Below are 12,768 nucleotides of genomic sequence, written 5' to 3'. Positions count from 1 at the left end.
GGTTTCTCAATTTCTTTCTTAGGTTTTTGCATTCTTCATACAATCTTTTGTCATTGTTGTTCATTTTCTTCGGATTTCTGTTTGAAATTTTTATATTTGATAGGGAAGCTGAGAGGTCAAATATACTGTTTAGGTTTTCTACTGCCAGGTTTACACCTTCACTATTACAGTGAAACGTTTTGTCCAGGAAGTTGTCTAAAAGGGATTGAATTTGTTGTTGCCTAATTGTTTTTTGCTATGTTTCCACACTACATTCCTTCAATCTATAGCATTTCTTAATATTATTCAGTTCCTTTGTCTCTCTCTCTCTCTCTTTCTCTGTTAGTCTGTGTGTGACTGTGTGTGCATTTCTAACAACTTCCCAATATTCTCATCTTCTACCCTTGATGTTCTTGCTGCTTTTCTTCTACCCCTTCTCACCTGTCCTCACTTCCCTCCTTTCTTCATCAGCCAGGGGATCACCTCTTCTACATCATCATCATCAAAAGCCAGTGGTGTAAAGTACATAACTAAAAATACTTTAAAGTACCACTTAAGTCTTTTTTTGAGGTATCTGTACTTTACTTTTGAAATTTTTGACAACTTTTACTTTAACTTCACTACATTCCTAAAGAAAATAATGTACTTTTTACATTTTCCCTGACACCGAAAAGTACTTGTTACATTTTGACAGGAAAATGGTCCAATTCATACACTTATCAAGAGAACATCCCTGGTCATCCCTACTGCCTCTTATAAATGTGTAAATAAATGTCAGTGTTGTAGTGTACCCCTGGCTATCCGTAAAGTAAAAAAACAACATTGTGCTGTCTGATTTGCATAATATAAGGATTTTGAAGTTATTAATACTTTTACTTGTGATACTTAAGTTTATTTAAAACCAAACACTTTTAGACTTTTACTCAAGTAGAATTTTACAGGGTGACTCTCACTTTCACTTGAGTCCTGTTCTACTAAGGTATCTTTACTTTTACTACAGTATGACTTTTGGGTACTTTTTCCACCACTGTCAAAAGCATCGACTGATTATAGGCCTAGTATACGTAGAACAATGGGCCGGGGAAAATAACCTTCAAGCTGTTTCTCTGCTAAATTATTCCTATTTTGATGCAATCGTTTAGAATAACTTATTTTATCACAACATTATATCGGTTGATGGCCATTGAATAATGGTGATGACAGGATGATCCTCCACGTTTCAGACCAGAATAGTGAGATGCGAGACGCAATCGGATGCATTGCGAAGGTTTTCCAGGAGACGGCGCAGTGAGCCATTACGTTTCAGTTGCATATGAAAAGGGGTGTAGGAGGCTAGCACAGCAAAGTGGAGCCAGCAAGCAGGACCCAGGACAGGCACACCGATAGGTAGTTCAGAGGAGTAAAAGCCGGCACGGCGCTGGGTGGACTCAAGGTCTGATTGAGGCTCGCTACTTGGTAAGATTATCCGAGATAAACGACCAGCAAGCAATATGTTAATTAGGCAGTTTAGCTACTTCGTATTTTCCCACGAGTTTGTCCTGAATAGGTACACTGTAAACAAAGGCTTGGCGTTTTGTAATAACGTCGTTATTAATGTAGCTACGAATTCACCGAAACCATTCGATTCTGCAAAAAAAACGACAAGTTTACTACCACATATTTAGCTTTACAAGCTGTAAATGTATGTTATACCGGAAGCATTGATGCTTCTATAGTGCATGTGTTAGATATAACAATATGAAAGTTATCTAGATAGCCAGTTCGCTAGCTAACAAATAATCCCTTCCCTTGTAGCTGGTCAGCATAGCATTGTAGCCGAGACGAGTAGACAAACTGTCACAATGCAGCCTCAACATTGTTTTAATTAGTGCAATCACTGCAGGAGTTCCACAGAAGAGTGTCACCACATTAAGATGCATACAGGTTAGCTACATATAATAACATTTATACATTGAGCAGCAAAAAACCTTTTTGAGACAGTTTAGTTTGTCCAACTATAAACCTTATAATTGATTCATATTTGCATGAACATGTTTTGAGAGAACATCTCAAGTCATGTAGGCAGTTTCTGAGGGGAGGTGATTGAGGATAATGATTGAGGCACCCTTTTGACCTCATCTAGCCATGCTCTTATTTTTAGTCTGTCTAATAGTAGGGTTGCGTTGTGTATAACTGACATAACTGGTGGGTTTTTTACATGTTCTTTCTGCTTTTCCCTCCCTGATTGTTCCTATATCCCTGCTCTCTCATAGGTCTATTCATAGAAGGCAGGATGTATAGTGGAAAATGCTACAAACTGTCGCTGACTACTTTCTTTAGTTCATTTGTGTGGTTCATAGTGTGCAGCAAAGTGTTTTCTTTCTATTGGTTTAGAGGCGTGTTATAGGCATGTTTGTTTCATAATGTTGGTTGTCTTCGTTGTGTCTATTTGGACAGCAGGAATGGGGCAAGGTGTGGGTGGTTGACTGACAGGAGACGGACCAATCACTTGTCAGGATGCTGGCTCGGAACCGCTTCATCCTCCTGGTGGTGGTGGGGGCGGTGCTGGCCATCGTGAGTCTCAGCCTCCAATTCTGTAAGTAAGCTGTGTGTGTGTATGTGTTTGTGTAGTGTATTGTAGTGTCTACATCTGCCATTATATGTTGCTGGAATTTGTGTGTGATTGTTTGGTGTGTATATCCAGGTGTGTTTGTGTATGATCACACGGTGTGTGTGTGTGTGTATATTATATCTGACCACTAGTGTTTTCCACTCCAAGCAACCCATTTACATGGAAACAAAGACAGGTCCTCTAGAGACATTCTATATATGGACCAGTCCTATCCACTCTGATGCCCTGAGATACTCTTAAGTGTTCTCCCAATGATGTGTCGGTAGAAAATGGCCTCTGCCACCGTTAGGTCATGTGCCCCATCTCCCCTGTGCATAGAAAAAATTCAGTGTCCCCGATGGTAATAAATACAAGGAAACAGGCCAAGTCGATTTGATGCGTAAGACTCGTCCTGTGGATGGATGGACGAGTCCTTTCGCTCTTATATGAAAATAACATAATTAGAAAGAAGGCTAGACTGGAGAATATTATTGAGCTGCAAAAATAGCATCCATATATGAATGAAAAATCCTAGTCCCAGATTATGTTGGGTATGAAATATGCTGTATAGTGCATACCTTTTTCTCTCTCTCTCTCTCTCTCTCTCTGTACCCTGCTCTCTTGCTTCAAGTCTTTACAGACGCCAGAAGAGATTGCAATTCTGTGAGTGTGTGTCTTAACTCTGCATTGAGAATGTGTGAACTCTCTGACCCTGTTGCCATCACTCCTCTTGTAGGCTGAAGTAACTTTAATGCACTACTACAAACCATTCTCTGCTTCTGCCCTCTAATCTTCTCCTTTAGCAAAAACGAAAGGCAATAAAAGATTATGCTGAATGAAATCCCACTGTAAATTGTTACCGTTGAGTGTGTGCGTGCATGTGTGTGCACGACACGCATGCATATGCCTCGTATGGTTCCCTTAATTTGTCATTGAGAATGTGTCTTGACTCTTGATTGATTTCTCGATCACTTGAGGCAACATGGGATTTATGTAACCAATGTATGGTGAGTGTTAGCATCCTCTCCTTCCCTGTCATGTGATCTGTAGGTTGTCTGTGTGTTGGAGAGAGGCTGTCATAACTTATTCATCAGACTGCAAGTCATTATCATCTACTACAGCGGAAGGCCCAGAGGGACAGCAGCACTTCATGTTCCGTTGATAGTCATCCTTCTTTCTCCTCCACTTTCCCTCCCTCTCTTATCTGTTTTCTTCTCAAGTTATCTCTCTCTTTTTCTATTTCAGCCTCTGACTGTTATCTTCCTGTTTTGGTCTGTTCTTTCTTACGCTACTTCTCTCACTTTTCCTCTCTTACTCCCTCCTTCCTTCCTTCCCTCCCTCCCTCCCTCACTCAATCTTTCTTTTCTTTCTGATTATTTTGAACATTGGGAAAACAAGCCAGTGTATTGAATTTGTTTGTGTGTGGATTTCAATTTGTTTGCTGAAACTTGACTGATTACGGTGTGTGATCCAGACAGGCAATAACAGATGGTTTGCCATGACTCTGACACTCTGCCTGCCTCTACGACCTCTCTGAAATCTGGACTGGGGTCGCCATGGCAGCAGAGGCGTGACACCTGTTTGACAAGCGACAGGGAGTCCCACAGTAAGAGAGGTGTGAAGCTTAGAGGAACAGAGGACGGAGAAGGAGGGAAACGAAAACAGGAGGAGAGATATGGCGAGAGAGATAGAATAAAGGAAAGGAGAGACCGAGAGAGATGACAGGAGAGGGAATGGAAGAGGAGAGAGGGGGAGGCAATAACATCAACAGAGCGATACAGGAAAATATAGACTGCAGGAATTGAAGGGAAGAAAGAAGAGAAAGATGAAAGGAGAGCAGAGAGAGAGAGAGCGTGATGGAGGAAAATACATGGATATAATGAGAAGAATGGAGAGGGAGAGAGATATAACATCAGAGGAAATAGAGAGAGGGGGAGAGAATAATCCACAGAGATGAAGAGAGATATAACATCAGAGGAAATAGAGAGAGGGGGAGAGAATAATCCACAGAGATGAAGAGAGATATAACATCAGAGGAAATAGAGAGAGGGGGAGAGAATAATCCACAGAGATGAAGAGAGATATAACATCAGAGGAAATAGAGAGAGGGGAGAGAATAATCCACAGAGATGAAGAGAGATATAACATCAGAGGAAATAGAGAGAGGGGGAGAGAATAATCCACAGAGATGAAGAGAGATATAACATCAGAGGAAATAGAGAGAGGGGAGAGAAAGGAATAAGGAGAGAGAGAATACAGGAACGAAAGCCAAACTAACAGCGATGTGTTTTGGAGGATAGCTATGAGTCAGTGACATGGAGACAAACAGACCACAGAGATTAGAGGCAGACAGACAGACAGATAGACCACGGGGAGTAGAGGCAGACTGACAGACAGACCACAAGGAGTAGAGACAGACAGACATATAGACCACGGGGAGTAGAGGCAGACAGACAGATAGACCACGGGGAGTAGAGACAGACAGACAGACAGACCACAAGGAGTAGAGACAGACAGACAGATAGACCACGGGGAGTAGAGGCAGAGAGACAGATAGACCACGGGGAGTAGAGGCAGACAGACAGACAGACCACGGGGAGTAGAGGCAGACAGACAGACAGACCACGGGGAGTAGAGGCAGACAGACAGATAGACCACGGGGAGTAGAGGCAGACAGACAGATAGACCACGGGGAGTAGAGACAGACAGACAGATAGACCACGGGGAGTAGAGACAGACAGACAGACAGACCACGGGGAGTGGAGACAGACAGATAGACCACGGGGAGTAGAGGCAGACAGACAGACAGATAGACCACGGGGAGTAGAGGCAGACAGACAGATAGACCACGGGGAGTAGAGGCAGACAGACAGATAGACCACGGGGAGTAGAGACAGACAGACAGACCACGGGGAGTAGAGACAGACAGATAGACCACGGGGAGTAGAGACAGACAGACAGATAGACCACGGGGAGTAGAGGCAGACAGACAGACAGACAGACCACGGGGAGTAGAGACAGACAGATAGACCACGGGGAGTAGAGGCAGACAGACAGATAGACCACGGGGAGTAGAGGCAGACAGACAGACAGATAGACCACGGGAAGTAGAGACAGACAGACAGACCACGGGGAGTAGAGACAGACAGACAGACCACGGGGAGTAGAGACAGACAGACAGATAGACCACGGGGAGTAGAGACAGACAGACAGATAGACCACAAGGAGTAGAGACAGACAGACAGACAGACCACGGGGAGTAGAGGCAGACAGACAGATAGACCACGGGGAGTAGAGACAGACAGACAGACCACGGGGAGTAGAGACAGACAGACAGACCACGGGGAGTAGAGACAGACAGACAGATAGACCACGGGGAGTAGAGACAGACAGACAGACAACGGGGAGTAGAGGCAGACAGACAGATAGACCACGGGGAGTAGAGACAGACAGACCACGGGGAGTAGAGACAGACAGACAGACCACGGGGAGTAGAGACAGACAGACAGATAGACCACGGGGAGTAGAGGCAGACAGACAGATAGACCACGGGGAGTAGAGACAGACAGACAGACAGACCACAATGAGTACAGACAGACAGATAGACCACGGGGAGTAGAGACAGACCACGGGGAGTAGAGGCAGACAGACAGACAGACAGACAGACCACGGGGAGTAGAGGCAGACAGACAGACAGACCACGGGGAGTAGAGGCAGACAGACAGACAGACAGACCACGGGGAGTAGAGGCAGACAGACAGACAGACCACGGGGAGTCGAGGCAGACAGACAGACAGACAGACCATGGGGAGTAGAGGCAGACAGACAGACAGACCACGGGGAGTAGAGGCAGACAGACAGATAGACCACAGGGAGTAGAGACAGACAGACAGATAGACCACGGGGAGTAGAGACAGACAGACAGATAGACCACGGGGAGTAGAGGCAGACAGACACATAGACCACGGGGAGTAGAGGCAGACAGACAGACCACGGGGAGTAGAGGCAGACAGACAGATAGACCACGGGGAGTAGAGACAGACAGACAGATAGACCACGGGGAGTAGAGGCAGACAGACACATAGACCACGGGGAGTAGAGGCAGACAGACAGACCACGGGGAGTAGAGGCAGAGAGACAGATAGACCACGGGGAGTAGAGGCAGACAGACAGACAGACCACGGGGAGTAGAGACAGACAGACATATAGACCACGGGGAGTAGAGGCAGACAGACAGATAGACCACGGGGAGTAGAGGCAGACAGACAGATAGACCACGGGGAGTAGAGGCAGACAGACAGATAGACCACGGGGAGTAGAGGCAGAGAGACAGATAGACCACGGGGAGTAGAGGCAGACAGACAGATAGACCACGGGGAGTAGAGACAGACAGACAGACCACGGGGAGTAGAGGCAGACAGACAGACAGACCACGGGGAGTAGAGACAGACAGACAGACCACGGGGAGTAGAGGCAGACAGACAAATAGACCACGGGGAGTAGAGACAGACAGACAGACCACGGGGAGTAGAGGCAGACAGACAGACAGACCACGGGGAGTAGAGGCAGACAGACAGATAGACCACGGGGAGTAGAGACAGACAGACAGACCACGGGGAGTAGAGACAGACAGACAAATAGACCACGGGGAGTAGAGACAGACAGACAGACCACGGGGAGTAGAGGCAGACAGACAGACCACGGGGAGTAGAGGCAGACAGACAGATAGACCACGGGGAGTAGAGACAGACAGACAGACCACGGGGAGTAGAGGCAGACAGACAGACCACAAGGAGTAGAGACAGACAGACAGATAGACCACGGGGAGTAGAGACAGACAGACAGATAGACCACGGGGAGTAGAGGCAGACAGACAGACAGACCACGGGGAGTAGAGGCAGACAGACAGACAGACCACGGGGAGTAGAGGCAGACAGACAGATAGACCACGGGGAGTAGAGACAGACAGACAGACCACGGGGAGTAGAGGCAGACAGACAGACAGACAGACCACGGAGAGTAGAGGCAGACAGACAGATAGACCACTGGGAGTAGGGACAGACAGACAGACCACGGGGAGTAGAGGCAGACAGACAGACAGACCACGGGGAGTAGAGGCAGACAGACAGACAGACCACGGGGAGTAGAGGCAGACAGACAGACAGACCACGGGGAGTAGAGGCAGAGAGACAGATAGACCACGGGGAGTAGTGGCAGACAGACAGACAGACAGACCACGGGGAGTAGAGGCAGACAGACAGATAGACCACTGGGAGTAGGGACAGACAGACAGACCACGGGGAGTAGAGGCAGACAGACAGACAGACCACGGGGAGTAGAGACAGACAGACAGATAGACCACGGGGAGTAGAGGCAGACAGACAGACAGACCACGGGGAGTAGAGGCAGACAGACAGATAGACCACGGGGAGTAGAGGCAGACAGACAGACAGACCTCGGGGAATAAAGGCAGACAGACAGATAGACCACGGGGAGTAGAGGCAGACAGACAGACAGACCACGGGGAGTAGAGGCAGACAGACAGACAGACCACGGGGAGTAGAGGCAGACAGACAGACAGACCATGGGGAGTAGAGGCAGACAGACAGACCACGGGGAGTAGAGACAGATAGACAGACAGATTGACCACGGGGAGTAGAGGCAGACAGACAGACAGACCACGGGGAGTAGAGACAGACAGACAGATAGACCACGGGGAGTAGAGGCAGACAGACAGACCACGGGGTGTAGAGGCAGACAGACAGACAGACAGACCACGGGGAGTAGAGGCAGACAGACAGACAGACCACGGGGAGTAGAGGCAGACAGACAGACCACAGGGAGTAGAGGCAGACAGACAGATAGACCACGGGGAGTAGAGACAGACAGACAGATCACGGGGAGTAGAGGCAGACAGACACATAGACCACGGGGAGTAGAGGCAGACAGACAGATAGAGCACGGGGAGTAGAGGCAGAGAGACAGATAGACCACGGGGAGTAGTGGCAGACAGACAGACAGACAGACCACGGGGAGTAGAGGCAGACAGACAGACAGACCACGGGGAGTAGAGGCAGACAGACAGATAGACCACGGGGAGTAGAGGCAGACAGACACATAGACCACAGGGAGTAGAGGCAGACAGACAGATAGACCACGGGGAGTAGAGGCAGACAGACAGATAGAGCACGGGGAGTAGAGGCAGAGAGACAGATAGACCACGGGGAGTAGAGGCAGACAGACAGATAGACCACTGGGAGTAGAGGCAGACAGACAGACAGACCACGGGGAGTAGAGGCAGACAGACAGACAGACCACGGGGAGTAGAGGCAGACAGACAGACAGACCACGGGGAGTAGAGGCAGACAGACAGACAGACCACGGGGAGTAGAGGCAGACAGACAGATAGACCACGGGGAGTAGAGACAGACAGACAGACCACGGGGAGTAGAGGCAGACAGACAGATAGACCACGGGGAGTAGAGACAGACAGACAGATAGACCACGGGGAGTAGAGGCAGACAGACACATAGACCACGGGGAGTAGAGACAGACAGACAGATAGACCATGGGGAGTAGAGGCAGAGAGACAGATAGACCACGGGGAGTAGTGGCAGACAGACAGACAGACAGACCACGGGGAGTAGAGGCAGACAGACAGATAGACCACTGGGAGTAGGGACAGACAGACAGACCACGGGGAGTAGAGGCAGACAGACAGACAGACCACGGGGAGTAGAGGCAGACAGACAGACAGACCACGGGGAGTAGAGGCAGACAGACAGACAGACCACGGGGAGTAGAGGCAGACAGACAGATAGACCACGGGGAGTAGAGACAGACAGACAGACCACGGGGAGTAGAGGCAGACAGACAGATAGACCACGGGGAGTAGAGGCAGACAGACAGATAGACCACGGGGAGTAGAGACAGACAGACAGATAGACCACGGGGAGTAGAGGCAGACAGACAGACAGACCACGGGGAGTAGAGGCAGACAGACAGATAGACCACGGGGAGTAGAGGCAGACAGACAGACAGACCTCGGGGAATAGAGGCAGACAGACAGATAGACCACGGGGAGTAGAGGCAGACAGACAGACAGACCACGGGGAGTAGAGGCAGACAGACAGACAGACCACGGGGAGTAGAGGCAGACAGACAGACAGACCACGGGGAGTAGAGGCAGACAGACAGACCACGGGGAGTAGAGGCAGATAGACAGACAGATTGACCACGGGGAGTAGAGGCAGACAGACAGACAGACCACGGGGAGTAGAGACAGACAGACAGATAGACCACGGGGAGTAGAGGCAGACAGACAGACCACGGGGTGTAGAGGCAGACAGACAGACAGACCACGGGGAGTAGAGGCAGACAGACAGACAGACCACGGGGAGTAGAGGCAGACAGACAAGACCACGGGGAGTAGAGGCAGACAGACAGATAGACCACGGGGAGTAGAGACAGACAGACAGATCACGGGGAGTAGAGGCAGACAGACACATAGACCACGGGGAGTAGAGGCAGACAGACAGATAGAGCACTGGGAGTAGGGACAGACAGACAGACCACGGGGAGTAGAGGCAGACAGACAGACAGACCACGGGGAGTAGAGGCAGACAGACAGATAGACCACTGGGAGTAGGGACAGACAGACAGACCACGGGGAGTAGAGGCAGACAGACAGACAGACCACGGGGAGCAGAGGCAGACAGACAGACAGACCACGGGGAGTAGAGGCAGACAGACAGACAGACCACGGGGAGTAGAGGCAGACAGACAGATAGACCACGGGGAGTAGAGACAGACAGACAGACCACGGGGAGTAGAGGCAGACAGACAGATAGACCACGGGGAGTAGAGACAGACAGACAGATAGACCACGGGGAGTAGAGGCAGACAGACAGACAGACCACGGGGAGTAGAGGCAGACAGACAGACAGACCACGGGGAGTAGAGGCAGACAGACAGATAGACCACGGGGAGTAGAGACAGACAGACAGACCACGGGGAGTAGAGGCAGACAGACAGACAGACAGACCACGGAGAGTAGAGGCAGACAGACAGATAGACCACTGGGAGTAGGGACAGACAGACAGACCACGGGGAGTAGAGGCAGACAGACAGACAGACCACGGGGAGTAGAGGCAGACAGACAGACAGACCACGGGGAGTAGAGGCAGACAGACAGACAGACCACGGGGAGTAGAGGCAGAGAGACAGATAGACCACGGGGAGTAGTGGCAGACAGACAGACAGACAGACCACGGGGAGTAGAGGCAGACAGACAGATAGACCACTGGGAGTAGGGACAGACAGACAGACCACGGGGAGTAGAGGCAGACAGACAGACAGACCACGGGGAGTAGAGACAGACAGACAGATAGACCACGGGGAGTAGAGGCAGACAGACAGACAGACCACGGGGAGTAGAGGCAGACAGACAGATAGACCACGGGGAGTAGAGGCAGACAGACAGACAGACCTCGGGGAATAGAGGCAGACAGACAGATAGACCACGGGGAGTAGAGGCAGACAGACAGACAGACCACGGGGAGTAGAGGCAGACAGACAGACAGACCACGGGGAGTAGAGGCAGACAGACAGACAGACCATGGGGAGTAGAGGCAGACAGACAGACCACGGGGAGTAGAGGCAGATAGACAGACAGATTGACCACGGGGAGTAGAGGCAGACAGACAGACAGACCACGGGGAGTAGAGACAGACAGACAGATAGACCACGGGGAGTAGAGGCAGACAGACAGATAGACCACGGGGAGTAGAGACAGACAGACAGATCACGGGGAGTAGAGGCAGACAGACACATAGACCACGGGGAGTAGAGGCAGACAGACAGATAGAGCACGGGGAGTAGAGGCAGAGAGACAGATAGACCACGGGGAGTAGTGGCAGACAGACAGACAGACCACGGGGAGTAGAGGCAGACAGACAGACAGACCACGGGGAGTAGAGGCAGACAGACAGATAGACCACGGGGAGTAGAGGCAGACAGACACATAGACCACAGGGAGTAGAGGCAGACAGACAGATAGACCACGGGGAGTAGAGGCAGACAGACAGATAGAGCACGGGGAGTAGAGGCAGAGAGACAGATAGACCACGGGGAGTAGAGGCAGACAGACAGATAGACCACTGGGAGTAGAGGCAGACAGACAGACAGACCACGGGGAGTAGAGGCAGACAGACAGACAGACCACGGGGAGTAGAGGCAGACAGACAGACAGACCACGGGGAGTAGAGGCAGACAGACAGATAGACCACGGGGAGTAGAGACAGACAGACAGACCAAGGGGAGTAGAGGCAGACAGACAGATAGACCACGGGGAGTAGAGACAGACAGACAGATAGACCACGGGGAGTAGAGGCAGACAGACACATAGACCACGGGGAGTAGAGACAGACAGACAGATAGACCATGGGGAGTAGAGGCAGAGAGACAGATAGACCACGGGGAGTAGTGGCAGACAGACAGACAGACAGACCACGGGGAGTAGAGGCAGACAGACAGATAGACCACTGGGAGTAGGGACAGACAGACAGACCACGGGGAGTAGAGGCAGACAGACAGACAGACCACGGGGAGTAGAGGCAGACAGACAGACAGACCACGGGGAGTAGAGGCAGACAGACAGACAGACCACGGGGAGTAGAGGCAGACAGACAGATAGACCACGGGGAGTAGAGACAGACAGACAGACCACGGGGAGTAGAGGCAGACAGACAGATAGACCACGGGGAGTAGAGGCAGACAGACAGATAGACCACGGGGAGTAGAGACAGAATGACAGATAGACCACGGGGAGTAGAGGCAGACAGACAGACAGACCACGGGGAGTAGAGGCAGACAGACAGATAGACCACGGGGAGTAGAGGCAGACAGACAGACAGACCTCGGGGAATAGAGGCAGACAGACAGATAGACCACGGGGAGTAGAGGCAGACAGACAGACAGACCACGGGGAGTAGAGGCAGACAGACAGACAGACCACGGGGAGTAGAGGCAGACAGACAGACAGACCACGGGGAGTAGAGGCAGACAGACAGACCACGGGGAGTAGAGGCAGATAGACAGACAGATTGACCACGGGGAGTAGAGGCAGACAGACAGACAGACCACGGGGAGTAGAGACAGACAGACAGATAGACCACGGGGAGTAGAGGCAGACAGACAGA

The 12,768-nt window shown here is 50.6% G+C and overlaps 1 protein-coding gene across 2 annotated transcripts in view; it reads left to right on the top strand.

Annotated features, from left to right (window-relative positions):
- Positions 1-1,279: 1,279 nt before the first annotated feature.
- acpl2 (acid phosphatase-like 2) overlaps positions 1,280-12,768 on the top strand; it is a 73,245-nt gene continuing 61,756 nt past the window's right edge. Inside the window, exons 1-2 of one of the 2 annotated variants that reach the window (XM_045702900.1) lie at positions 1,280-1,434; positions 2,419-2,554. In XM_045702900.1, coding sequence (XP_045558856.1) covers positions 2,476-2,554 — 79 coding nt within the window. In that variant the 5' untranslated portion in view covers positions 1,280-1,434; positions 2,419-2,475. Of the gene's footprint in view, positions 1,435-2,415; positions 2,555-12,768 lie in introns of both variants that reach the window. The other variant, NM_001139989.1, reaches the window with a different exon arrangement.

The sequence above is a fragment of the Salmo salar genome, chromosome ssa20 (genome assembly GCF_905237065.1).
Source record: "Salmo salar chromosome ssa20, Ssal_v3.1, whole genome shotgun sequence".
Lineage (NCBI taxonomy): Eukaryota > Metazoa > Chordata > Actinopteri > Salmoniformes > Salmonidae > Salmo > Salmo salar.
Note: the sequence above shows the minus strand (reverse complement) of the source record. Positions and strands in the feature narration are given on the sequence as shown.